The 27,856-nt window shown below is 33.3% G+C and overlaps 1 protein-coding gene and 1 long non-coding RNA gene across 16 annotated transcripts in view; one reads left to right on the top strand and one right to left on the bottom strand.

The window, feature by feature from the left end:
- Positions 1-2,151: 2,151 nt before the first annotated feature.
- LOC140848700 (uncharacterized) lies at positions 2,152-6,182 on the top strand. The gene is made up of 3 exons (XR_012129807.1): positions 2,152-2,269; positions 3,207-3,310; positions 4,130-6,182. It is a non-coding gene; the product is annotated as an uncharacterized lncRNA (long non-coding RNA).
- A 2,725-nt stretch (positions 6,183-8,907) lies between these two features.
- Positions 8,908-27,856, bottom strand: part of ADGRL2 (adhesion G protein-coupled receptor L2) — a 261,756-nt gene continuing 242,807 nt past the window's right edge. For 8 of the 15 annotated variants that reach the window (XM_073234184.1, XM_073234182.1, XM_073234180.1 and 5 more), the window contains 6 exons: positions 21,587-21,678; positions 19,588-19,756; positions 16,722-16,850; positions 16,075-16,171; positions 14,247-14,375; positions 8,908-10,943 (listed from right to left, as the gene is read on the bottom strand). In XM_073234184.1, coding sequence (XP_073090285.1) covers positions 10,189-10,943; positions 14,247-14,375; positions 16,075-16,171; positions 16,722-16,850; positions 19,588-19,756; positions 21,587-21,678 — 1,371 coding nt within the window. In that variant the 3' untranslated portion in view covers positions 8,908-10,188. Of the gene's footprint in view, positions 10,944-13,935; positions 14,018-14,246; positions 14,376-16,074; positions 16,172-16,721; positions 16,851-19,587; positions 19,757-20,409; positions 20,437-20,720; positions 20,766-21,586; positions 21,679-27,856 lie in introns of all 15 variants that reach the window. The other 7 variants (XM_073234188.1, XM_073234190.1, XM_073234189.1 and 4 more) reach the window with 4 other exon arrangements.

The following is a 27,856-nucleotide window of genomic DNA, read 5'->3' as shown; positions in this document are numbered from 1 at the left end:
TATCTTCTTCAGTGCACTCATCGGTAGTTACCATTACCTTCCAAAGGTTGTATAAATGTTAATTAGGAGGGAGTTTGCTTTGTTCCTTACTATGCCCTCAGCTGCTAGCAGGTACCAGGCACACAGTAAGTTATTGTGTAATACACTCAGTAAATTATTGTTCACTAGGGAGTGAGTAATTCAAACCCCATATATATTGTCCTTCAGGTTTTAGAATAAAATCATACTGGATCAAAGTCTTAGATCTGCCTTTCCCTAACTCTGTGGTTTAAAACTGGTTATTTAACTTATTCAAGTTTTATCATTTGTGAAAGAGAAGTAATAATAACTACTACTCTAAGGCTGGGTGAAGAATTTATGATACAGTCATCAATGGAACTTATGCAGCAATGAAAAGGAAAGAACTACAACTCTACAACTGCATAGGCCTGCATGAATGAATTTCACCAGCATAATGTTGAAAAAAGAAACTGTACACAAAATAGTAAATATTGCAATATCCCACGTTACACATTTCAAAAACAGGCAAGGTTAAGCTGTGATGTTGGAAGTCAGTTGTATTGTAATAAGATCCTTAGGAATTTAGATTCTAGGTTCCCCACTGACTAGGTTTTCAGTGTCCAGCAAGTGACTCCAACCTTGCTAAGCTTCAGTTTCTTCACCTATATAATACAGATAGTAGTAGTAGTTTTGCCATCATAAGATTGTTACAATTAGAAAATTTTAAAAATGGAATTATGTTCATGTAGAGCTTAAATACAGAACTTAGCAAATAATAGGTGATCATTATATGTTACTCATTATCACTATCAACTCAAGAACAGGGACTCCATATTTCTGTGTTCTACTGGATACTTTTATACATGAAACACACAGTAGATATTCCAGCAATATTTATTAGATTGAAGAAAGATGAAATAAAGCAAGATAATTGTCTACTGCTTTGTAGGAAAGGACAAGAAGGCAAACAGTAATGGAAAACCTGAGTGACACACTTCTCTGCATAAGATAAATATTTTTTAATTAGCTAAACTAATATTCCAGAAGGAGATTCAGCTCTTCTCCTTTGCTCTCATTAACTTGGATCATTGCAGAAACTGAGCATTCCCTAGAGCCATTCATTCCTCATAGGCAGCAGTCAGGGGCCTGAAGGTGCATCGTTCATAAAAGTGTTAACTGATATATCCTGGCCACATGGCTTGAGGCAGATAATGACAATTCAGTTGAAGTCCTGATGACTGATTATTATTTTTATAAAACCTTAAGTCATGAGATGTTCATGCTACTCACAATATCTTCCTAAAGAAAAAAAGCTACTATCTACTGAGTGCCTATCATGTGCCAGATGCTGCACTAAGGCACTTTACATATATTATTTCTAATCTGCACAGCAACCCTTGGCAAGGTAGGCCAATTCCAATTTTACGGAGGAGGAAACAATTTGAGAGAGGTTAAGTAATTTGCCCAAGAGAGAGTGAAGGCTTAAACTTTGTGAATCCCAAGTTTCCATAACCATAATACCTCTAACTCATTAAATTATTTATATGAATATCTTACCATATGAAATGAACACTAAAATTGGGATAAATACCTAAGAATTACAAGTAGGATTAAAATGCTGGAGACCCCTTTTCAATGCTACAACCTTTGTGGCTGTAACTCTTGCTGACTATTGAAAAAGAAAGTCAAAAGAAAAAATAAGAAGAAATAGGAACCTTTACATTTTTTAAAAACTATAAAGTGTAAAATATTAAAACAGGAATTTAAAGAGAAATTTAAATATGAAAAAGCTTATATGTCAATAAAGATTAAAGGTTAATACTAAAAAATATAAAATGGTTTTTAAAAAGTACACAAAGCCAGAAGACAATGAAAGAGGAAATCCAGACTAAAATATATACTCTGTTAAGAAAAAGGCTAAAACCCATGAATGAAAAGATGATACAAAAAAGCAGATGTGCTTAAGAACTAAAATGGGTTTTTAAGTCAGACAATTAACAAAAACAACGAAAAACCAGGAGAATATTGAGAGAAAAAGAAAAAGAAAAACAAGAGCTTGAAGAGGAAAGAAGTAGAGAAAGAGAAAGGAATGAAGGGAGGCAGGAGATGATGACAGAAGTGAGCAGCATCACAAAGGCCGTTTACACGGGGCTCGGATGCAGTGGCCAGGAGGACAGCGTTCCATTAGACAGGAGCCCTTCTGTCTCGTGTCCCTACTGCATTGGTCCCTCACTCTGCACCCAGGAACTAGCTGTGCGAAGAGCAGAGGGTCAGTGCGCATGGCTCTTGGGTGCTGGCTGTGGGCGGGGTCGCGGGAGGGTCTGGACGAGCAGACTGAGGCCCAGAGGCTGAGTTATAAAGTGCCTAAATCCTTGTGCTTGGGCATGAAACTAAGTTCCAGTTCCCACCCACTGCTTGGTAGCTGGGTAAGTGGAAGTACTTAGGTGCTCAGTTTCTTCACTTGTAAGAATACTTACCTTTGACAAAAGTGAGAATCAATGTAATAGATCATGAAGCTCAGTAAAATGACTGCCCTAGTGGATACATTTCCAACCAGTTAATGCACAGGGAACCCTCAGCCAGTTTGCCCTTCTAAACTTCCTGCCATAACTTCAGGGCTCTGCAGGACAGTTTGGAAAAAAAAATACTATTTTAATTTAAACTCTTTATTTTTTTAGAGGAAAAGAATAGGTCTCTAAAATGTTAAAGACAAAGCTAAATTATAAACTTGAAAAGTCCTAAATAAGGAAAAACACACCACATTTTTAAATTTAAAACAATATTAACTTTTAAAAGTCTTTAAGGAACTCAAATATCTTGATTTTTTGCATGACTTTTTCATTGTTACTGCTTGGTTGTGAAGAAAAATAGAAGTGTATATTTGAACAAATTGTTTCTCATTTTTGTGGTTGTTGATTATACTGCTGACTGGATAAACCACTGTTATTTTATTGGTCTGCTGAGGACTAGAAATTTTATGTCTTCAATCAAAATCTTTTGATTTTTTTTCCTACTACAACTCCCTCATGATGACTTTTTTGTACTTGTCTTCCAAGGAAGGACAATCAGTAATCAATAACAGTTTCCTTTGACTACCATTAATGGGCCTAGTTCTGCTAAGATTTGACTTAGATTGTCTTTATAGGGGTATCTTCTGAAACACTTTGACTTTTTTAAACTGACTTGTTCCCTTTTTTCCTTTACAGCTTTATAGACTCATAAACAAACGAACAAGCCCTCCCTGCCTGCCTGCAGAGAAAGAGACCATGAAGTCTAAGGAATAATCTTGGGATCTCAATTAAAACCAGAGGTGGGTGACCCACACTGGTTATATTCTCAAACTCTAGAACCAAGCAAATGTCATGCCAGTGCAGGCTTGGCCACTCACCAGCTGTGTGACCATAAGCAAATTACTTTGCTTCTTTTGCAAAAGTGGATACTTGAGAACCCTTCTCAGAGGATTGCTGAGAGGATGAAGTGCAATAAAGCATATAACATTTAGTCAAGAGCCTGGCACATATGAAGCACCTATTAAATGGTAGGTGCTAACACTTTTATTCTTGTTGCAGTATCTACAATTAGTAAATGGGACAAAATCATTTAGTCTGAGATATCTTTTAAAAAGTTAAGACAGCAATTCTTGCTTCTTTGTAGCTCCTTTATTATAGTGTCAAAAGGATTTCCTGTATACTAGCACCGTATTTTGGTTTAAAAACCATCTACTTATTAAGATTGATATTTTAGCAGAAAAACATAAGTGAATCTTTCACCTAATCAATATCTCTGATATCTATCATTATTGTTCCAAGGTGTTCTATAAAATAGCTGTCAGTCTTTCTAAGAGAATATTAAAAGATCCATCATTTTCTTTCCTAATAAAATCAAACAAGAAAGCCATGTTGCTGTGGCTGCCAAAATGCTTTTAAAAAGGTTAGTTCTGACATATAACATAAAAGTGCTTATGAAGAACATATTAAGGAAGCTTTTCAGAAATTGTTCTTATGCTCATACAACATTGGTTTGCTTAAATATGGCTTTTTAAACATTTCTGATATTTTGGTCTTTTAGTGTCAATTAGCACATAATAAAGAAATGTGTGAAAGATTCATGGGTATTTTTTTTTCCACAGCAGGTAAAGATTTGGAGAACTCAATCATATTGGATTACCTGTTTTGTTATTTCATACAGTGTTCTATAATGCTAAGTGCCAGTACACCTAACCGCATTTTACAATGCATTAATTCAGAACAATTTTGCCGGTTAAAACAATAGGCTTTAAAAATCAAACTGACCTCTGAAGACTTCTTTTATGAGAAACTGCATGTTCAGTAAACTGTGATGTCATCAGGAAAAGGGTGAAGACTCCAGAGAAGCCTTAAGAGATGAGGGGTGGTCTACTGCCAATATTTGAAAAACACTTATAGTACATTTAATTAGCCTAATTACATGGTACACTTACAGATTATTATTAATGCCCTCTGACAGAGATACGTTATGCTGGCCTTAAAAGCTTGGTTGCCATAGTGCCTTGAAATAAACTTGGATAACATCGAGGATTTTTCATTAGTCTCATACATTTTGGAACAAACCATCAGTAATATGCACAAAGTTCATGTTGGCTAAAAATGTGATATGCTTAAACATTCCACTTGGTGCATTTAGCTAACATAATGTGTTTCCACGATCATTTGGAGAGAGATGCAAATGATAAACAGAAAATTCTCATTATATCATTCAAATGATAATTAGAACTGTCATGAATTAATCTCCAAACCCACTCCTATTCACTCTTAACTTCAGCACTAATGCTTCTAGTCTGCCGATACATGCTATTTAAGGACTATTCAAAATCAACTTGATGCTCACTAGCAGGAAGCATGTGATGAGGCGTTTTCACCAAAAAAGCATTCTAATTTTCTTACCCTGTGAAACAATCCTCATCTATATTCAACATGCCAGTAACTTTTCATACTGATGTTTGAGATTTAATTCAACAATTTCATGAAAACAGAAATACCTGGAACACAGGATCATGTGAACTCTTGGTACTGATTTTAATTTGTAGAACACTGAAGGGATTACTGTCTTTAAAGAAAATTTCAGTATCAATAAAATATGAAGAGCTCTTTTCAGAAATTCAACTTGTATGCATTCTTTCAAGTTTTTCCACTTAGGTTATAACTGCAATAGAAATTTTACTGAATGAAATTCTTTACAAAACACTAGTCCACGAAAGCATTATAAAGGTCAGTTTTAAGTCTGAGGTTCAAAGCTGAATTAATGAAAAAGTACACTTTCTTCTCTCTCATTTAAATAAATACATAAAGCAGGCAACCTTAATACACCCCTAAAATAAATGTACATTAATTTTTTTTTGAAATTTGGCAATGGACTTGTGCATGACGCTTTTCTTTTTGGGGAGAGGATAGTGATTGGCAATTTTCTGTCAAATAATTCTCAGTGTTGTTTTACTGGTTAAAATATTGTATGTAACTACCCTCAAATATGAATGAGTTAGAGTTGACAACATACTTAAGTAATTTATGGATTTGTATGGATTCTCTTCCACATAAATGATTTTAAAAGCCTGTAAAAAGAGTGTATGATGTATAATTTTTTTGTACATAGAGCACAAGACTATATTCTAAAATTTAAAAAAAAAATTCTAACCTGATAAAAACACATCTAAAATAAATGGGAAAAACAATTCCCTTACCAGTTACCAGTTGCATAACTGTCCTTGGGAAGAGGTATAATAATGTGACTTTATCAAAGTTCACAGTTGCGACTACCACAAAGAAAAACAATCAAGGATGTGAAACTATATCCAGGTGAAATCTGAGCAGACCCAAAGTAACTACTGGGCTAATAGAGTAGTACATCAGTAAGCAGATTAATAATTTTAGACCTAATTAATTTGTAGTAAGGGACATCCTGGATCAAACTTAAGGTGGCATTTGTATATTTTTAAAAGAAATCTGTTTTAATGGTTGTCCTACCCAAAGCAATTGACTGATTTGATACAATACCCATCAAAATAGCAAAGGCATTTTTCAATGAAATAGAACAAAGAATATTAAAATTTATATGGAATCGCAAAAGACCCAGAATAGCCAGAGCAATCTTGAGAAAGAATAACAAAGCTGAGAGTATCACAGACTCCCTGATTTCAAGCTATACTACAAAACTAGTGATTAAAACTGTATGGTACTAGCATAAGAATAGCTCATAGATTAATGGAACAGAAGAGACCCTGGAAATAAACCCGTATATATAATATCAATTAATATCTGACAAAGGAGCCATGAATATACAATGGTGAAATGACAGTCTCTTCAATAAATGGAGTTGGGAAAACTGTCAGCTGCATATAAAAGAGTAAAACTAGATCACTGTCTTACACCATACACAAAAGTAAATTCTAAAGGGATTAAAGACCTAAATAAAAGACAGAAACCACAAAACTCTTAGAAGAAAACATTGACAAGAATCTTGTGAACATCAGTATGAGTAATTTTTTTCTGGATACATTTCCTCAGGCCAGGGAAACAAAAACAAAGTGGGGCTACATTAAACTAAAAATCTTCTGCACAGCAAAAGAAACCATCAACAAAACAAAAAGGCACCCTACTGTATGGGAGAATATATTTGCAAATGATGTATCCAATAAGGGGCTACCACCCAAAATATATGAAGAACTCACACAACTCAACACCAAAAAACAACAAATAATCCAATTAAAAAATAGGTGGAAGACCTGAATATACATTTTTCCAAAGACATATAGATGGCCAACAGTCACATGAAAAGATGCTTAACATCACTAATTATCAGGGGAATACAAAGCAAAACCAGAATGAGATGTCACCTCACACCAGTCAAATTGCAGGAAATAACAAGTGTTGTCAAGGATGTGGAGAAAAGGGAGCCCTCCTACACTGTTGGTGGGAAGTACACTGGCACAGACTGTGGAAAACAGTACGGAGAGTCTTCAAAAAAATAAAAACAGAAATACCATACGATCCAGCAATTCCACTTCTGGGAATTTACCTGAAGAAAACAAAACCACCAATTTGAAAAAGTATATGCACACTTACATTCACTGAAGCATTATTTACAATAGCCAAGATATGGAAGCAACCCAGGTGCCCCTAGATGAATGACTGGATAAAGGAGATGTTGTCCACATACACTATGGAATATTAGCCATAAAAGGAGATCCTGCCATTTGTGACACCATAGATGGACCTAGAGAGTATTATGCTAAGGGAAATGTCAGATAAAGACAAGTACCATATGATTTCTAAATCTAAATATACAATCTAAAGAAACAAATGAACAAAACAGAAATAGATCTATAAATACCGATGACAAACTTTTGCCATAAGGAGGGGGTGGGTGGGAGATGGGTGAAATAGGCAGATAAAGAGTTAAAACTTCAAATTATAAAATAACCAGAAGAATGGAAGTGTAACATAGAGAACATATCAACAGTAGTATTGTATTATCCTTGTAAGGTAATGGGGTAACTGCATTTACTGTGCCAAGCATTCAGTAATGTATTTAATTATTGAGTCACTATGTTGTACATCTGAAGCATGTAATATTGTATACCAACTGTTACAATAAAACAAAATCTTAAGATAAAAAATAGAACTTTAAAAAATGATTCTTCTTTTGGTGACAAAGATGAATGACAGCTTCCAAATTGTACTATCTAATATAGACTCATAATAAATTCCTTTTTCTAAAAAGAAGATCATCTATCAAGGTACAATGTACTTATGCGTATTCACATCATACTAGCTTTAAAAACTGCCTCAAGGAAAGAAATAGCACTAACTGAGTAGTCAATGCTGACTTTTTCTTTTTTGGTAATTCACTACTGAACCAACCTGACTCTAGTTTGTACACTGGGAAGCACGTATCATACACCATAGAGTTTTAGGCTTTGGTAGGAATAAAGTATAACAGAAAACTAAATGGTATGATTATATAATGCCCACTTCTAGTAAATAAAGTTTTGCAAATTCCTTAAAAATTTAAGGCAAAGAGATATGAATACCTTTCTCTTTTTAGAGGACTGTATCTGTTTTGAGTATTATTTTTTAGTCAATCTCCAACTTATTAACTATAACATTATATATACTAACTAAAGTAACCACAGATCTTAACTACATGTGAATACATACCTTGTTACCCTAGTATTAAATATTGGTATTTTATTATGTAGTGTCTACCTTACTATATCCATGTTTAGCTATATGAGTATTTACTTCAAAAAAATTTTTCATTACTTTTTAAATTCAATAGGCATGACTAAACATGTCCACATAGAAATAAAGTGATTTCTAATTTTGTGGAAGCACTTGAGAGAACCACTAAGCTTTAGAGGAAGTTGATATAAATGCTTATGGTGTAGACAGGAAAAAATCTATTTGTTGAAATTCAATTATATGATTTTTAAACCTTTCCATGATAACAAATATTGTCATTTGCAGCTGCCTATAGGGTTACTTATAATCCTCAAACCATAAAAGCGTGTTTTAGGGATGTTCTCAATACCGCTGAAAAATCAATTTTTTTAATGATGCCCAAATTTGAATGGATAATTTCCAAACCTTTTTTTTAATGTGTTTTAGTTCTAAGGCAATGCAACAAACAAAAGTTCTTTTAGTGTATTTCCCTATTGAAACTATCTGCCAGATTTTGTGCATGGGTAATGGGTAATTAGAATACAAATACATTTTTTTCAGCATATAAAACTACTAAGCAACTTAACTGTATTGCTTCACATATTCATGGGTTATACTATGAAGGGACCTAAATATACCCAAGCAGGGAGGAGTAGAAAAGGACCAGTGTGTTAAAGCCAATTATGTATCATACATAAAAGTGCACGTTAACTACTTGAAAAAATTCACATTTATTTACTGTCAAACCGTGTTAAACTTTACACTGGGTATTAGTGATGGGCTCATTATTAACAGGTTTACACAAAGGGATGAAAAGAAAAGCAGAATGTTGCTGAAACAATTTACATTTCATTAGAACTTTATCATAAAATAAATTAATTACTAAATATAGGCAGAAGGAGTATGGAAGAGTAATATTTATGTTTTATTTTATTTTTTAAAAAAGAATAGGCACCTTTTGTTCACTAGAAAGTTTGTGAGAAGTGCCCGGTGCCCTCATTGCCCTCTGTTCAAGAATAAACAGAGGGATGATACACAATCTTTTCTAGATTTCACCACATTTGTGCAAGGCATGGCAGAACTGGCTTCAAAGAATTTTTCCCCATAAAACACATTCTTTTGGCAATAAGAAATTTAAATGTAAGAATAAAGACTAACTTGTCAAAGCAGAACACTGTATACAGTGGAAAATAAGTGAAAATGGGTAGAACTTACCATGATAAAGTGTAAGAAAAAACATTTCATAACATATGTGCAACCAAGAGCTTTTCACAATATTTTCTTCAAACTTTAAAATTATTTTAATGACAATTATATTTCAGTTTGGACACAAATTATTTATTTTACCCTAGCAATAGAACAAAATATAATTTCTTTAGCCATTTTTCATGAGAATAGTTCATTGTACAGTTGAGGAAACATATGAAATAAGGCCTGTGGCTTGATTGCTAGTGGTTAAACATGTTTTCAATCTTTGCCTTAATGTAAAAGATTTGCAGTGAACTGCAAACTGATGCAGAATATCTCTCCTGCTTTTCCAAGTCTCATCAGGAACAGTAAAGTATGGTAAATTTGTCCCACAGGATTTTAAAGCCTACGCCTTGTATATAATACAATGCAGGCCTACAAAAATGGTGCAGCCATATTTACAAATTTAGTTCACAAACTGCTGCAGTAAATGGCTGGGAAGTTTTGTTTTCCTTGTTTCACAATTTCTCTAAACAGCAGCAGAATCTTAAAATACCTGGTTGGCATCTCTTTTCTTTGTAACAAATAATTCATTTTAGTATACTCTGTGTATATACAAAGTTTTTGTATGTTCTATAAAAATTCACAGAACTGCAAGGTTCAGTCATCTTTTTTACACTGGAGAACCACAGGTCAACAGAGCCGACTCTTCAAGCGGAGTTGGAGGGAACTGCACTGGGCCAGTGGAGTCTTTGTTTATTTATTAATACTTGCATGTGGCCCTTGGAATTCCTTAGCTGCACTATTAAAGACTCGTTACCAGCTGCATTTGTCCTTCTCTAACATCTCCTTCAGGAATACACCCCTCTTTGTTAATGGGGATTATGTAACCATCACTATTGCCCCTGCTGATCTGGTAGCACATCTGGAGCTGGTGGCCAGCTCCAAGATTTGGCATGCTTTTATAGTAAATGTCCTCATTCTCACTCCTCCTGGAGGGAGAGAGGTCTTCTTCCATGTCGGGGCTGCTCTCCTGATAGGGAGAGTCTCTAAGATTGGGCATGCTTGTATATAGAGAGTCTCTGTTGGGGGACTGTAGGTGGTCCTCAGCCTCAGCTGTCAGCTGGGAGACATAGCTGTCAGTCCCCTCGGGCTTCACTTTCTTCTGGGGTTGGTAGAGAAGGGAGTGAGTCCGCTGAGGAATGAGCGGTGCCTCGAGTTCTTTGTGATGGAGCTCCAGCCCTGGGTTGTCGCCATGCATGAAAGATGAAGCGTCTGCCACGATGGCATCATCTTCGCTGCTGCTGCCTCCAATCATAGGTTTGACTGGTAGTGTGAGCTCGAGGTTGTGAGTCTTGCTGCTGCCCCGTAGGTTGTTGTGCACTAACTCTGAAATGATCATTTTCTCAAAAGCAGTATCATTCAGACTTAGTCCACAGTCCACGACTTGCACGCTGTCATTATAGTCCCCCTTGCGCAGTGAGTAGCTGTTGTTAAAGTTACCATTTAGCGGTAGAGTATCCATGGCACTCGTATCCCTGGCATTGTTCATTGAATGTCCTGAAACAGAAAAGGTGGAGTTTCCGTTACTGCCTCTGTTCCTTCCTAAAGAATCTCTACTTCTTTTGTACAAAACTTTTTAATGTCGTTCAGGACAAAGTTGTATTTGAAAGCTAACACTTGAAAAGTGCCAGGCTTTCCTGCATTCCCAACTGTAAACAGTTGCAACCCCTTAGATAAGTAGGAAAAATGTGAAAGAATAAAACTGTTTTTGAGGGAGGGAAGATGGCATGCAGAATATAACTTAATCAATTTTGAGGCGACAGTAGTTATTGATCGATTTTTGGTCAAATCTCTGACACTTATACAAAGAAGACTTCACTCCATGCCCTTGCATAGTTAATGCAAAGCAATTCATTAGTGACATTTACATTTTAAAGTACGAGACTATGGCTTATAAAAATAAAACTAACAGAATTTGTCCTAAACAACACTAAATTAAAAAGGAATAAGTCACATACAAAAACCAAACGCAAATGTAGAACATAAACCCACATAACTGGCAAGCAACTTTTTTAACAACATTCTAACATTTCCTTTTTCTGGAGATGAAGTAAAAAAAAGAATGAAAAAATGGACAGATACAAAGAATTCATGTGAAACAAAGACAGCCATCTCTCATACGGACTGGACCAGGGGCCCACAAGCACCATCTGACACCACGACAGACAGCAGGTGGAATGACTCACTTTGGACAACTCACATCATGTCTGTCTGCTCAGGCTATCTGGCCTAAGAGTAGCTGATATATAAAAGAAAGTAAAATGATTTATTGTAACATGATGAAGAATTTCTAAGCTTCTCAGCAACTTAGTCAGAGCAAGGGTTCAACAAATCAGATTACCAGCAATAGCAGCCTTTCACTTTTTCATTTAATATTTATTATTTTGATTATTAGCATATTTTTTGGCACTAAAATCTCTCTAGTTGTAATGGCCCCAGGCTCCTAATGGTCAGAGTTTGCCGGCAGCCCTGCAGTCTGCATCAGTCACAGTGACAGCACCGAATGAACCAGCAGAGTCTACTGTACGAGACTGGCCCCCAGACACCATGGGCATGGAGGTTAGACGCAGAAATGTTAGAGATTTCTTAAGTATGGGTCACAGAAATTAAACCAATAATAAATATTAATTATGGAATGGGAAAAGGGTGCCAGCCTTGGCTAATATATTTTTATCTCTAAAGGAATGAAAGATTGGATAAGTTTGCTGAAGATATGAAAAGAGGTTTAGGAGGAAAAAAATATGGTAACATGCTCTCTTTGAATCAGAGTTGTATTTTCTACAGACACATAAACATGTAAACTAAGACATCATCACAGTGCTTCTCAGGCAAATGAAAAAAAAAGTTTTAGAGAAATTAAATGGTCTGCACCATGGAAAGTTAGGTTATTCATTCTCAAAATCCTAGAGAAAAAAAAATCACGTTTACAGATAGGTCTGGAAAAAAAAGAATGGAATGATGTTATTGAAATGAAACTGACCACTGTGAGGCTGCTGCATTGTATGCAAGGCTTGGAGGAGTTTAGGAAAAAATTTAATTGTTGGAAAAATAGGAAATTTCCCTTTTGGTGCTCACTCCATTCTTAAAGCTGCAGATTATCCTAGAAAACTCAATTTCACAAGAAATAAGTATCTTATAATTGATAAATTATCATTAGTGGAAAATGCCAAAATGGGTTATATTTGTGGGTGACTTATATGACTTTACAAGTTCTGATCAAACTTCTACATTTGAAAAACTGACAATTCAATTTGCATTATGTTGAATGTTTAACAAAATAAAGTTAACAAACAGTGTATTTTAAGAATTCCTTTAGCATGGATGACAAATTTCTCCAGCTTTATAAATTTATCACAATCTTTATTTGTAGAATCAACCACTAGAAAATATTTGGTGTTTTAAGTTATGGGTGACACACAGATCATTTGGTAGCACTTGTCTCCTTTATAGAGTTCATTCTTATCATTTTTCTTTTTTTATCATTGCTTATTAATATAAAAATATATACTGGATAATCCAAAAGGTGTTTTCTATGACATACTGCAGATTTAAGCCCATCTTTGACTGTTTTGAAGAGGCAACTTTTTCTGCCCAAGTTCAGGTAATTCACTTGAAGACTTTCCACAGCCTGTAGCAAGATTACTGTGGGAATGCAGAAATGATAAGTCAATTATTAAGCATTCTTGTTGACAGCACCTCAGGCTTTTAAAAGCAAATTATTTCAGCATTGCATATACTTAAGCATGGACAGCATTTGCTACAGACCTCTATTACTGACAAAAGACAGTACAGATGGATGTACTGTTTAAATTTGGTAACATTTTGGTTGCAAATTGTGAACCACTTGCCCGCTGAGTCTACTTCATGACTGCTAATTATGTTTTAATTGTGCCGGTTAAAAATCATGCTGAAAAAATTTACATTTGATAGGCAAAGTTAAGTTTTACTCCCATACTTGTCTCTCTGTAGGTTGCTAGAGGAAAGCATAAGGAAAGTAAGAAAAACAAGAGAATGAAAAGAGAAACTGCAGTTACGTTAAAAAAGAATTTTAAGAAAAAAAAACGGAAGCAAAGTCCTGTGTTTAATTTAGTGGCAAATATCAATCACAAATAAAAATTATATGCTAGTAGTAATTATGCGATAACTTTCACCAAAATCTTGAAAATTCTAATATTGAATGTATATGCTTTTTAAAAAATATTAGCTATTAAAAAACATAGTAATACAGAATGGGTTAGTGAAAATGTCTCCCCCTCCCCCAATAAAAACTGTAGATAGTAACTGACTAATATTAACTTTATTCTTGAAATTTTTAAAGAAAAACTACTATAAAGCTGCACTATACTATAGTTTGGTTACACTGATAATGCTGTATGTAGTTTTCTATACCTAGGCATCCAAATTATTTTTATTAGCTATTCTTTCCAGAAGCAAATTCTGTCAGCAAGCTTTAGAGTCAACTGAACAGTATATTACATAGATAGGATACCTCTAAATGATATAAATCTTGAAGATGGGCTCTCAGACCATGTGATGTCAGTCCTGTAATAATATATTAAGATTTATGCCACCTGTGTCAAAAACATGGATAATTATTGGTAAATACTATCATGACTGAATTTTTACTATAATATAGTGCAGTTTTAGCCTGGCATGGGCAATACCACAATTCTTTTAAATTGAGAAATTAAGGATGTAATAATAATTAAATGGCAACTTGAGTATTCTAGAATAAGGGCAAAGATCAGAGCTCTGTTTAGCAGCAAAAAAAGGTAGTTTTATTCATAAGTATAAGCACACCTGGTGAGTTAAATACAGGAGCTGAAGGGGCATTACATACAACTGTTTCAGCGAGCAATGTGTTATAGGGGTTGTTAGTGCCGTGGGGTCGAAGAAGAGGGTTTGTTAGTAGGTAATTGCCAGTCATCCCTAAAGCAAAGAAACAGAAAAAAATACATCAGTTCTCTTATGTTAGTGTTACAGTTGCAGTAAAGTACTTTTCGTATTCATCAAGGGAAGTGGACAAGTTGGCAAAAGAAAATCTGCTGAAATTTTCAGATTGTATTTGAACTACTAATTTGAAGGAAAAAGAGGAGAGGGAAGTTAAATTTCAGTAATACACAGGTGCTTTCTAAGTCCCCCAAGTAAACACCTGCTGAGGATAACATTTACTAATTTATATAAGATCACTTATAAACAAAAATGGCAATTAAATGCACAGAGATCAACATTATGTTTCAAGATGTTACTGCTTAATATTAAAAACCTAACCATGAGGCCCAGAAGAGGGAATCTCAAACTTCCAGAATTTACAGGTGTGGGATTATCTCTCATGAAAACATCTGTGTTAATATCAACTTTGATACAAGGAGAAGGAAAAACAACTTTCACAAACAGGTAAAAAGTATGACACATTGCATAAAGCTTGTCTTAGTAAACGCAAGAGCACACATGCCAAGAGGAAAAAAGAGACTGTGTATAAGGAATTATTAGACCATTCACAAATTCTACATAGAATTTTCATTCTGTATTCTTATTTGCCAGGTTTCAAAAATGAATCACTGAATAATTCATTTCCTTTTTGACAGTCATATTAAAAGAATTAGGTAAAACATCGGAGCAATGGAATAAACACACATTTTATTCATTCTAATTGACAAATTATAAACCTTTCAATACTTATCAAACAGATGTTTTGCATAGCTAATGTCATTTGACTAAAAGTATTTTAAAATTCAAGTTGGTTTTTGATGCCATACATACTCCTTTTTTCATTTTAAATCAGAATCTCATCAGAACTATGTTAACAATGAAAAATGTGTTTAATATTTCATTGTGATAATATATAACATGTTATATATTACAAATTGGTATATCAAAACTGAAATTACCTGGATAAATTACCTTTCCAAGAACAATATACAGTAACATGACTTTTTTTCATACCAAATTGAAATTTGCTAAGTTTGAATTCATGAATACATGTGTATACATGCACCTGTGTCCTTACCTTACTAAATGATTTATTGGCCAGCTTATTTTAAGAATTACATTGATTATGTGATAAATTTATAGTCATAATTATAGGCATTAAAAACAACAATTAAAATAGGATAAACTACTTTGTAAATTCTTATGTATTTTAGTTATTTGTTTATGAAGATTACTATAAATGTTTTTGACATTTATTTACTACTTTTGGAAAGAAATGTAAAATAGAAGAATTTTACAATTAAGAATTTTTTGCTGCAAAATGGACATTGTTTAATGTGAATAGTAGTTATTCTGATTAATGTTTAAGACGAAAACATTCATAAATGTTTCAGAAAGGACAAATTTGTACTTACTAAAGTAAAACATTTTAATCCGTGGCAAAGTATATTTCACTAATCACTTTTTCCAGTTAATCTGTTAGTGTGGAGTTTAAAATTATAGTTTTTGCGTTACATTATTGGATAAGAATAATTTATATGTATTTTAATAAAGGCTACAAGTTGACTCAACAGGTTTAAGAGCTTGTGACATAAACCCATTTGAGAGAAAAATTCAGCATTTTCTCTAGAATTATTGTAAATTGGCAAAAGGTAAAAAATTTATATTTTAAACTCAAATTTTCCTAGTAACTGACCTTGATTAAGTGTTGAAGTGCTATTGATGTCACCTGAGATAAAAGAAGATTCAGATTGTTTTCTCACAGTGTCATTCCACATCCTTCTTATACGACTCTATTAATATAAAATAGCAAGACACATGTTATGTTAGTTTCCCCAAGCTCACCTTATGAAAAACACACAAAGATTTGCCCTAAATGACCTGTGTAGGATTATCTGTAGGCCTTTTAAAAAAATGTTATTGATTCTGGTATAAAACTAAGCAAGTCTATATTGCTCTGTTGCTTCTCTAACTAAGGGATATTTAATCTTCCACTCTTAAAAAGTTGTCTTTTGTTGCCTTTTTTTTAGGTGGAGATGAGTGATTATTCAACAAATGTTTATTGAATACTCACCATGACCACTGTGCTATGTATGAGCTTAGGATATCTAAGCCACAATGATGTCCTTCTTAAAAAGTGTACCTCTCAAACAAGGATATACACCTAAAGAAACACTCTGATGAAATACGTAAGAATAAATTAAAACTAAAATACTAGAAGAGCAAGTATTTGCTACCTAGATCATTATAATGAGGAGACAATTAGTACATCTGAACACAACATGTCTCAGTAGGCTTTCTATAAAGAAGGTTAATTAAAGACACTGTCAAATTCTTTGGTACCTGTGTGCCAGAGGAATACCGAGCACTGGTTCTGGTGGTCGATGCTTTCACTGAACTGTGGGGGCTTTCGGTTGGGAGGCCACCGCAGCAATACGAGTGTCTGAAGCACTTGCCATATTCTTTTCGTACCTGCATTGAATGACCACAAGACCAAAAGATAGATATAAACATACTTGCTTCTCTCTCTGTAATTCAGTGAGCAGTGGAGACAAATGAGAAGACTAATTTCCACTAATGCTTTTCTGTGGAGAAAATAAACTGAACTTATAAAATAGTTCAACTGAAATTGCTCTACTAGTAATCAGTAAAATATCTCTGCCCACTAGACTGGCTAGTAGGATCTTTAAAATGTGCTATAATATGCAGAAATGCTTTATACTCTGTTACTATTAGGCCATTACTTAATGCAATAGTAATATTTAAAAGCCTTATTCTGTCTTAGTATCCCAAATTTTGTATTTCATGCTAAGAAAATAGGACAAAAAATTGATATTATCTTTGCTTAATTATATTAACCACTCATAATTCACTCATTTAAATTTTATATGCTTCATGTTCTCAAAGGCAGGTCAATACATTAACTTTTTTACTGGATTGTACAGTTTTGTTGGTAACCTCTTTATAATGACAAGACTACTTTGGCACAAGAATAAAGAAAAAAAGTACTTTGATACATATGCCATTAATTAGGATGGAATGTTTTCTTCATTTTCTGATGTGTCGAGCTTTAACATTTAGTGTAGAGTCTAAGATGCCTATTCACTTCATTAGCACACAAGGGAACTATTTATGTGTAATTTCCATTCACATTAATGAGTTATCCTTATAATCTCCCTTTTCCCCTGAAGCTTGGATATATGAATAGATGGAAAAGTTGTTAGGCCTAAAGAAAGTTTAAAGTAAACTTTAAAAAGTGAAGTCCAAACAATTGCTAAATGATAGGGACTCTCCTAGAGAAATGGTCCAGAATTGGGAGTGGGGAAGAGTGCTGGATTCTGTGCAGCTATATTGGCATATAAACATGTTTTGTTGTGGCTTAGAGCGAAACCGAAATTATAAGACAGACAAGGAATTACATTTTTTAGTAGGTTATAAAACACACTCAAAGATTTTTCTGTCCTCACAGTTCCATGCTCAATGTTTGCCTGCAAAGACCATGACTCTGACTGACACTTACTCCTTGAAAAACTAAAGTCACTGTATGACCTTTTAAATCTAAGTGTACTCGCATTTTCATCCTCTTAGCTTTATTTAATTATACCTATTAGGACAAGTAACAATGGGGTTGAACTTTCAAAGCACTTTCTTTAACTAAATATGCTCACTCAAGCAGTAAGAACCATGATTTTAACGAAATCATTTTATATCATATTCTTGACAATTCATCCTGGCAACACCCAACAGTACATATCCAAGAATAAGCAGAACATGTTCAAAAGGAGCTAAACATGATGCTTTTAAAATGTAACTGTTAATAAAAGCAGAGAAAAATCTCTTTGTTCAAGGCAAAATTCTATGAGGAAATAACGACTACCTCACCATTTTTTGTTAAGTTTATGCTTTATGTCAAAAAACATTTGGCAGAAACTTTGAATATGTCATCATATGCATGTATATAAAATATTCGTTTATGTTAAGAAATATATCAAAACCAAATTACAAGGCTATACTTGCATAATATTAAGAAAATTAAATTCAGTGTTACTATATAACACATGATACCTTACAAAAAATTTCTGTACATTTAATGGCTATTAAGTGCTCTGAAACGCTGTATAACCAGGACAATGGCAATCAAAATGGTATTTTATCCAAATAATACCCTCCAGTGCTGGTTCTGCCTAATGCCTATATTGCTGTGAATGTACATTATCTGCCAGTATTGCACATTCCACTGTCATTACCTCAAAATTATAGTTTATTCAAAACTGATGGAAATAACAACACTATCATCTTGTCAGGACTGAAAACATAATAGTTTTCACTTTCACAATTCTATTTCTCTGTTCAATTTAGTGACCAACTAGTAATAAGAGAATAAAGAGACCATATTAGATATGCAGACAGGGAAAAATGATACTTAGTTAGAAGCATGGAAATTTTAAACTTAAATGACAGCTAAGCTATCTCTTAGGTTTATAACTTAAAACAGATTAACGTTTTTCATCTTCAACTTTAATTTTGAATCATTTTTGCTGACTTCACTTAACATAAAATCAGCACAAAATAATAACATATGAGATATTAAGTTACCTCATCTTAGATATCTCAAATTACTCAAGAGGCAACATTAATAATAATTTTTCATATGTCTGGTGCTTTTAAAATTAAGGTCATTTATCCTTATGCTCATTTCATTTTGGATCACTGCACTCCCTTCGTAAAGCAAAGGAGGAGTTTAAGCTTTTCTTATCTTGTATACACTTTATTTTTGTAGACTCCATTAGCTAAGAAGAATTCTTTTTTTTTATTAAAGTATTGTTGATGTTCAATCTTATGTTGTTTTCAAATATACAACACAGTGGTTCAACAGTTATCAGTATTATTAAATCCTCATCCCCTCTAGTGTGGTCACTGTATGTCAGTGTTGTGAGATGTTACAGAATCATTAAATATATGTAAAGAAGAAATCTTAACAAAGTATCTAGTTTATAACATTCCCAAACTGAGACCCAAAAGATGACTGGTACTGACATATTTTGTATGTGAAGCTTGAATCTCCAGACATGTATTACAATGAATTTATGATAAAAATATGATGCTATTTAATACTATGCCAGTTGTAAGTCTTAAAACCTTCTCTATTATATCTATTATTTTCAAATCAAAGAACAAGCGAGCAGCATCCCTAGGTGTTTTCACTTACTTTCTTTTGGAGAGCACAGTGAAAGATGAAAATGAACACTCCCTGGAAAGCATTAAAGATGGTGAAGAGATACGCCATCACAATAGTCTCCTCATTAATAAAAAGCAACCCAAATGACCAGGTTAGGCCAAGAAGACATAGAAGAGCGAAAGCACCAAGCACCCAAGACCTGAAAAAATAAAGTCAATTTTATTAACAGGTTCAATGGGAGAATAACACATACCACATTTGAATATTAAGATATCAGTGGTAGCAGTTGACTTTCTCTATGTCATATTCAAACTCAACAGCTTTTGGCTTTAACCTTTCATTGATTAAAGAAAGAACAACAGCATTTAGTACTGCAGCTTCCAGTGAACACAGCAACAGCAGGTATGACCTTTTCTTACTCCAACAAAAACAGGGTATCAAAAAACTACATTAAAATACAAGGTGTAAAACATCCCCCATGACTTTATTGCCTTTTAAGTGCATTTTAGTAAAATAAATTAAGGAGTCCTTTATTAGTTTACTCCTTTATTTTTATTCCTGTGGTGTACTCATGACACTGAAGAATGTGACACATACAAAAATATTAAATGGCAGATAATCACTTAATACCTAAACTTCAGAGTCTAATAAACTAATCTCAGGTGAACCTAAAATAACTAAAGCATGAAGAAGCCTAGCTGAAATGGGACAAAAACATGAGAACAACTTCAAAATAAAATAATTTTGGAGAGATTTCATCATGAATAGCTTAAGGAGAAAAGAACTGTAGAAAATAGGACGGAATGGAAGGATTTAAAGTCAGTGCATTCCATGTCTAACTAATGATCTTACTTGATAAATGGCTTATTATCTTCATAGCTAGAAAGCATTATAAGCAGAAAAGAGAAACAAAATTATTAGACAGAATTAAAATAGAAAGTAATAAGAAAGCATTTATATATTTTATAAATTAGTCAAAATTAAGAAAGTCAAAATGCAGAGGCAAGCAATTAAAAAATAAAGGCATATTATAGTTTTAAAATACTATAGCAAATTAGATATTCCAAAATAATTATAAAAATTAAGGGCAATTCATGATACTGACGAATTTGTAAAAAATATAAATCATGCCATAAATTTGTTAATGTAGGGTTCTACCTTACCCAGGTAAGTCCGTATTATAGTAGCCATCACAAACACGGTAATTACTGGTGTAGATGAGAAGACAGAAAGAGGAAAAGGAAGAAAAGAGAGAGATGCTAAAGATTAGCTCTCTCTCTTACCATGCAACATGCAATGAAGCTGGCACTAACCTATCTAAAACATCTAATTTTTCAATAAAATTAACCTTACTATAGATCTGCCATTTTTAACATTAAAATGTTTTTCTTAATTCCTTTTTAACCAACTTGAATAGTACCTCCTCAAATTTTATATTAACTCATATTTAAAAGATAACTCTGAAAATGCTTCCATAAAATGACTTATTGTTCAACAGCTATCAATTTTTTAAAATTAGATAGCATTTTCTATTGATAGGATATTACAGTTTTTATCAATATTGAAATAAAGTAAACATTTCTTTAATTGTCATGAAAACAACAGATAATCTCCAAATTAACAGTCGTAATAAGAATACATTCTTTTAGGAAAACAGAATTAGAAGTGGAAACTGCTCAGAATCCCAAAATCAAAAGTCATTTAACAAAACAAACTTAATATAATCATATCAGCCATGCAAACAGGAATATCATTTTGAACTGCATTTTAAATTCAAATGAAATTGCTACAGTGATATAGAATTTCCACAAAGTCACTGAAACAATTTCTTGGCTCTAGATCAAGACAGAAATTATTATCTAATTTTTGGCCAATGTCTCTGACACGGTAACAGCGGGACCTAACTTTTATCAGTAAAACTTCATTCTGAATAATTTCTATAGTTGATAGAAGGTATTCTGTATTCCCTGTGGAGAATTACCTTTCACTTGGTTTGTCAAGTACTAAAATTAAAATACAAAATACTTACTTAATGTTTTCCAACCTGCTAGAATCTGGTTTCAAAGTGTTTGAGTGCTTCACCATTTTGCACAATGTGATCACCAGGAAGATAATATTTAGCTGTTATAACAAATAAAGAATTAGACCACGATGACCAAAGAGTAAAACAATGAGTAAGTTTTTGCATATATATTTAATCAGTTAATACAGTTAGATGTCAGGACATGAGTATATGGTAGACACTGATTCAATTTTAGTTTACATACACCAGAAGTTGATTCTAAATAAAAACACTCTGGCTATGTACGACTGGTTTTTTAAATACATCATTTGACATGAAATTGCAACCACATTAAATCAGTATCATGTGGTGATAATTAAATAAATTAGAAGACCTAAATTAGTTTCTTTAGTTAGAGGTACTCCAGAGCCTGTCATGCAGTTTACAACAGGAGGATTGCTAGATTTCGGAACCTAAGACTTAGCTGAGAGTCTAGTTCTTGATTTTGACTTATTAAATGAAGAGAACAGAATTTTCACAATCTATTTGTAAGGTAATCATGGGGATTATATGAAATAAAATACATGAGAAATATTCATTGGTTATAATAAAGACAAGCTTTTACATACACAAAAACATATGCTATTTAACTGTCAAAAGCCATCAGTTCTTTTTTCCTTTTGCCCCTATATCGTATGGAAGTAGGTAAATTCTGAAGAAAGGCTGTTTTGGGTCCCTCTAAACATTCTGCTGTGTAAAAAATCTAGTGCAAACAAAAGCAAAGTGGGTATACTGGAAACTGACAAAGAGGGAAGGTTTGGAAAGTTAACATGAATAAACTTAGAAGAAAAGAGTTGTAACTGAGGACAAATAAGGGTTAGTAATCCGCATCTGCTTCTTCAGAAACCTGGCAGAATGCTGGGAAGGGAAACCGGGGAAGGCAGTTCCACTTTTACACTCATACAGTAGAACTAAGCTAGATCACTCCTAGCTTTCTTTGACATTCTATTTACTTTGGATTATTACTTTAAAAAAGACAAAACAAAGTTACTTTGTGAGCTTTAGATGACTTAGAAAATGCAAGCCCAAATGGTGTATCAGAGAAAGACCCATTATAAGTGGAAAGCAATTTCTTGGTGGTAAATACTCAGCATACTTTGTTATGGTAACATGATCATTTTTACTGAGTCATAAAACCAACTGATAAAATGGTAACATTATTCATTCTTGACTTCTGATATTATTATGAGGAAAAATGACATAGGACAATAAATACAACTTCCAAGTGCTTCCTAATGATGAGTTTGGGAACAGAGTAAAGGATTCAATCTAAGCTGTGTATCACTCACTTTGTCTGCTTTGCCTTATTTCTCTTATGTGTAAAATTACTTCTTAAGGAATAAAAATGAGGTTAATGGGAATAATGTTCAAGTGTGGACAACATTCTATCTTTTGATATTAATTACTTGAGGATAAAAGCTCTCCGTTTTAAAAAGTACTTATAATTAATTTCTTAAAATACTTGACTAAAGAAAGTAAATTTGTAAAAACATTTTTCTAGTTTTATATTCTGAAGATGATTCCACTTGGTCACAATATAAATAAATGCTTATATTTTCAGGGATATTACAATATGATGCATTTCACTCTACAAATATTTATTGGCATTACTGTTCCACACAAGAATCTGCTTATTGTATTGTGGGAAGTAAGACACAATTTTGGCCTTTGAACAATTAGAGAGATCCTTCTGACAGTACAGTAAATATTTGATTAATTTTTTAAAGAATCATAGTATGGTATATCTCTAATATTTTTAAAAGCAAAATCAACAGTGTTTTTACTTTTTGTCTTTGCAATAGTACATTTTAACTAGTAAAATTAAGGAATGGTTAAAAACATGAACTCTAAATATCCGAAGAACAAACAAAGACTAAAACCCACGTAAATGGACACAGTCACTACAACTCTTAGGTAAGTCAGAGTTAAAACCATTTACGCTTCCCAACTCTTCTCTTTGAACATCCTGATAAAACCATTTATTTCCTTTATTCCAAACTTCTGGACATAGGGTTGTTCCCCACACACCTCCTTTTCTTAAACAATTTGCTGAAGCATATAGAGCAACAATGTGGTATTCATATTTTCTAAGTATATTAATCATCCCCTTAGGTATAAAATAAGAGAAGTCATAGTACATTTCAGGAAGGAAAAAGCTTATTATTCACTACAATATATAAACTACAAGAAAATAAAGAATATGAATATGAAAAATGCAGATTTATGAACTATTATGCTATGAAAAGAAAATGAGTAGAAAATGTGAAATTTTGGGAATTAACCATCCAAATATATTCTCAATGAAGAAAAACAGAAAAAATAAGTTATTTAAGAACAAATGCATTTTCCAATAAAACTGAAATGAAAATGAAATCTCCCTATTTAAAAATTGAATCAAAACTTAAATATGATACAAAGACATTTTTTCCTTGCTAAGACTGAGGACTAACCAAGTTGAATGTACCACAGAAAATACCTCATTTAATCCTTAAAAGATAGACTGTTAAGCTGCATCTCCTCTTACTCTGCCCTTACCCTAGTAAGGTTAACATTATGTACGTTTAGTGTTTCTTTCTAGTTACAAACATTATACATTCATAATACATATAGGCTCAGAAAATTATGGGGAAAAAATACAAAAATGTATAATCCTGTCTCTTAAAGGTAGCAGATAGTACTTGTACAACTGTTTGACAAACCCAAGATGTTAAATACCTTGCCAAAGATTATGTAATTACTATAACATCAGTGTTGAGATTCAAATAAAATGAACCAATATATTCTGCATAAGAAAATTAGGAATTGTCTAAACCAAACAAAATGATTCTAGTTTTACATTTAAAAAGAGGTTCCATTTCTATAAAGAGTAATCTAATTTAGAAATCAGAGATGATGAATGAGATGAAAATAAATAATCAGTTAATTACTATGTAAAACACAGCCTCAAAGAAATTCTGAACATAGAAGTGGACTCTTTAAATGACTCCTACCTGATAGACTTGTCAGAATAACTAATTCCCCATTTCCTTTGTAAAACACTACCATCCCATAATTGGCAAATGGCTAAAAGGTCCAAATGCTTCCACTCCCACTAGACAAATATGTTTAAGCAGTTTGTGTTTCCCCAAGTCCCTTTGTCTGAGTTATACTCACACAGCTAACTATCACACAAACCCACAAATCTCCAGAGAGAGGAAAAAAAAAGCTGCTGTTCCTAACATACTTAGAATTGAATATTTCAAAAGGACGTTTTTAAAGTGAGTCTTGAAAAATCAAAAATATTAGAAAACTAATCAACATCATGGAAGGCTTTGCACTCAGATTATTTCACAAGTGTCTGTGAATTCTCCTATAAAGAAACCAAAAATAAATTATAGTCAATGTGCTAATATGTTGCCAAGAAATTTGTAGTTAAACCTAACACTAACTTAGCCTTTGGCTTATGACTTGAAGATATGCACATAACGAGGCAATGGTATCTTTAACAGGACAAAATACCATTCTTTTCTCCAATGCTTAAAAAACGTAAATGATAATTTTTAGTTTCCCAGACTAAATACTGTAGCTCTGATCTTTTTGGGGAGGTATTACACTGACAAGAAAATTGATTTTATACAGTGAAATATTTCAATAGATTTTTTTCGTCTCTTTTCTACTCCTTTCTTGTTCTCCTAAAATATAACTATGAGGATCAGAACAAGAAACAGGGGGACAAATAAAAACATCTTTGATTAAATCTATCACCCAAAATACTAACTTGAAGACAAAAAAAGGATTAGTTTTAAATGAAAAACTATTGGAGGCAAATCTCAGTTCCTTTTCCACTTTCCTATGATATACATGGCTCTTTCCAGCCAGATATTCTGTGCTTTTTTTTTTATCATTAGAGTGATTTCTTTCTCCTCATTTTATTTCTTCCCAATTTATTTTCTTGCTTGTGTTACACACTTTACAAATAAAATAACTCACAACCATCAAATATGGAATTTTCCGTAATTCTCACTGGAAGGCAGGCAAAAAAACAGGGAGAGAAGAATGTCTCCACTGTCCAATTGCTGCAATTCAATTCCAAGACAGACACTTTCGGTACATTTGTTGTTTGTTTTTTCTTTCCAACATAAAGACTACTAAGTTTAAAGATAGTATTTTGGGATAGGTTGAAAGGTGCTATGCATCAATGACAAAGGAAAAAGCCACTGTTACAGCGATGCACACAAAGATTTGTCTAACCCCGGTAAGCACATGTCATTACTCAATCATTCACATAGAAGCCTTCATTGAGTACAGGTTAAAAGGACTGTGTTACATATTGTATGTCAACCTACCAGCCTAAATTCCCATTCTGATGATTAATTTTGGAGATAAGGCAACTCATACAGAAATTAATCAGGTTTTAACCCTGCTCTATGTGTATGCATGTGCACACAGGTAAGTAAATAGATGATATCTCTTAGAATTCCATGTGAATAGTGAGAGCTTATTCAGAAGAAAAGAACATTTCCTAGCCAGTTAAAAAAATAAAAAGAGTTAAGTCACCAAATAGGGCATTCTTTCTCTTTCAGGGACAAATAATAGTCTTACCTATCCCCAAAATAATAATTTCATAAATTGTTTAAATAATCTGCCAGTATTAATTTGCTGATAAAACTCATCACTACTTAATGACATGGCATAGCTAAACATCACACATATTGATGACATGAAAATATGGAGAGGTTTGGGAAAGAAAAAGCTACCACAGATTGTGATAGTGCACAGTTTGGTATAGTCATCAACCTGCTCAATTGAGTCACATCCGCCTGAGTTTAGCAGCTTAAAATTCATCCCACAGCCTGCAGTGCTGACATGGATATGATAAGACAGAAGAACAGAAACCCACTCTGAAGTAACCTAACTGAACTGCACATGTTCTGACCCTTTTTGTCCTCCCTGGAGCTTTTGCTATCTGGCAAATGCAACTCTAAAACTGCACTTATATCTCCAGATCTTTGCTGTTAGCCAAGCAGAAACCTATTTCTCCCTGGGACTAGCAGCCAGAGAGGTGTTCTCTGAAGAAGACTTCTAAATGAGTGTGTGAGCTGAACTCTTACTGAACTGAATTAATTATTAACAATGCAGATGGAGCTATCCAAATGATAAGAACAGCTCCTGATGTGTCATGATCCAAGCTTTCATTAAACCATTTCAGGCATACTAATGGTTTCCCACTGCTCATTACTTACAAGTACTTTTCTCATAGATATAATAACTCTAGTGCCTGTAGGCAAGACATTCTATAGAAATACAGAAGTAGGAAGTTTAATCTTTCAAAGGATATTATTTTTTCTTCACAGAACATTATTAAAAATGTACTTATTTAATACTACTAAGTTAAATGGTTTCAAACCAGGAAAGTTGAAAATGAAAAACTATACCTTCTATGTATGTATTAGGTAATTTTTGTTAAGAGTACTCCTTAAAAGGGTAGTAAATAATTACATTATTAATAATTTGTGTCTGAATTGACTTTTAAGTATCCTATATCACCAGAAGGATATATGTAGATAATATATTAATATTCAGCAAATACGAGCTATACAATCCTATCCTATCTCAATTTGGGTTATATAAAACATAATGATTTACACTTCTATACTACTCTTTGTCTCTCTGCGCTGGGATGATGAGAGAGCAAGGGGGTTGCAGAAGAATTACTCCCAGGATCTTTTGTGATTGTTACCTGCTGGTTTTGCTTTTTTTAAGTTGGGAAGACTGTTTCCTAAGCCCTTCACATCTCTTCACACCTAACTGATTCGGTAAAGGACAATAATATGAGGCTATTAAATAATAGTAGTCTCTCACCATAAGTGGGCAGTATAATAAAATATCCTTTACCTCCTTTCTTACTGGAAACAGTATATGTGAACATTAAACATTAAACTCCTTTTGCCAAGTGATACTTTTTTAAATACTCTAAAAATCAGTATTTATCTTCAGAGATAGAAAATTTAAGAAAATAAGTGTAGTACAACAGAAATAAATACATAATTTCATAGACCAAATATCCCTAAAATGGTTTTTGCAATTTTTAAAGTATGAATATGTTTAGCCAAGGGCTAAGGAAAAAAAAACAGAAGCCTATGTTTTTAAGGAGCATACCTTTTCATGTCAGCTGTTTGTGATTTCAACCCACAACCTAGGCTTAGGCTGTGTTAATGTAAATAAACCAAGAATGAAAACTAGGGAATCATCTGAATT

This window comes from Manis javanica, chromosome 4 (genome assembly GCF_040802235.1).
Source record: "Manis javanica isolate MJ-LG chromosome 4, MJ_LKY, whole genome shotgun sequence".
Classification (NCBI taxonomy): domain Eukaryota; kingdom Metazoa; phylum Chordata; class Mammalia; order Pholidota; family Manidae; genus Manis; species Manis javanica.
Note: the sequence above shows the minus strand (reverse complement) of the source record. Positions and strands in the feature narration are given on the sequence as shown.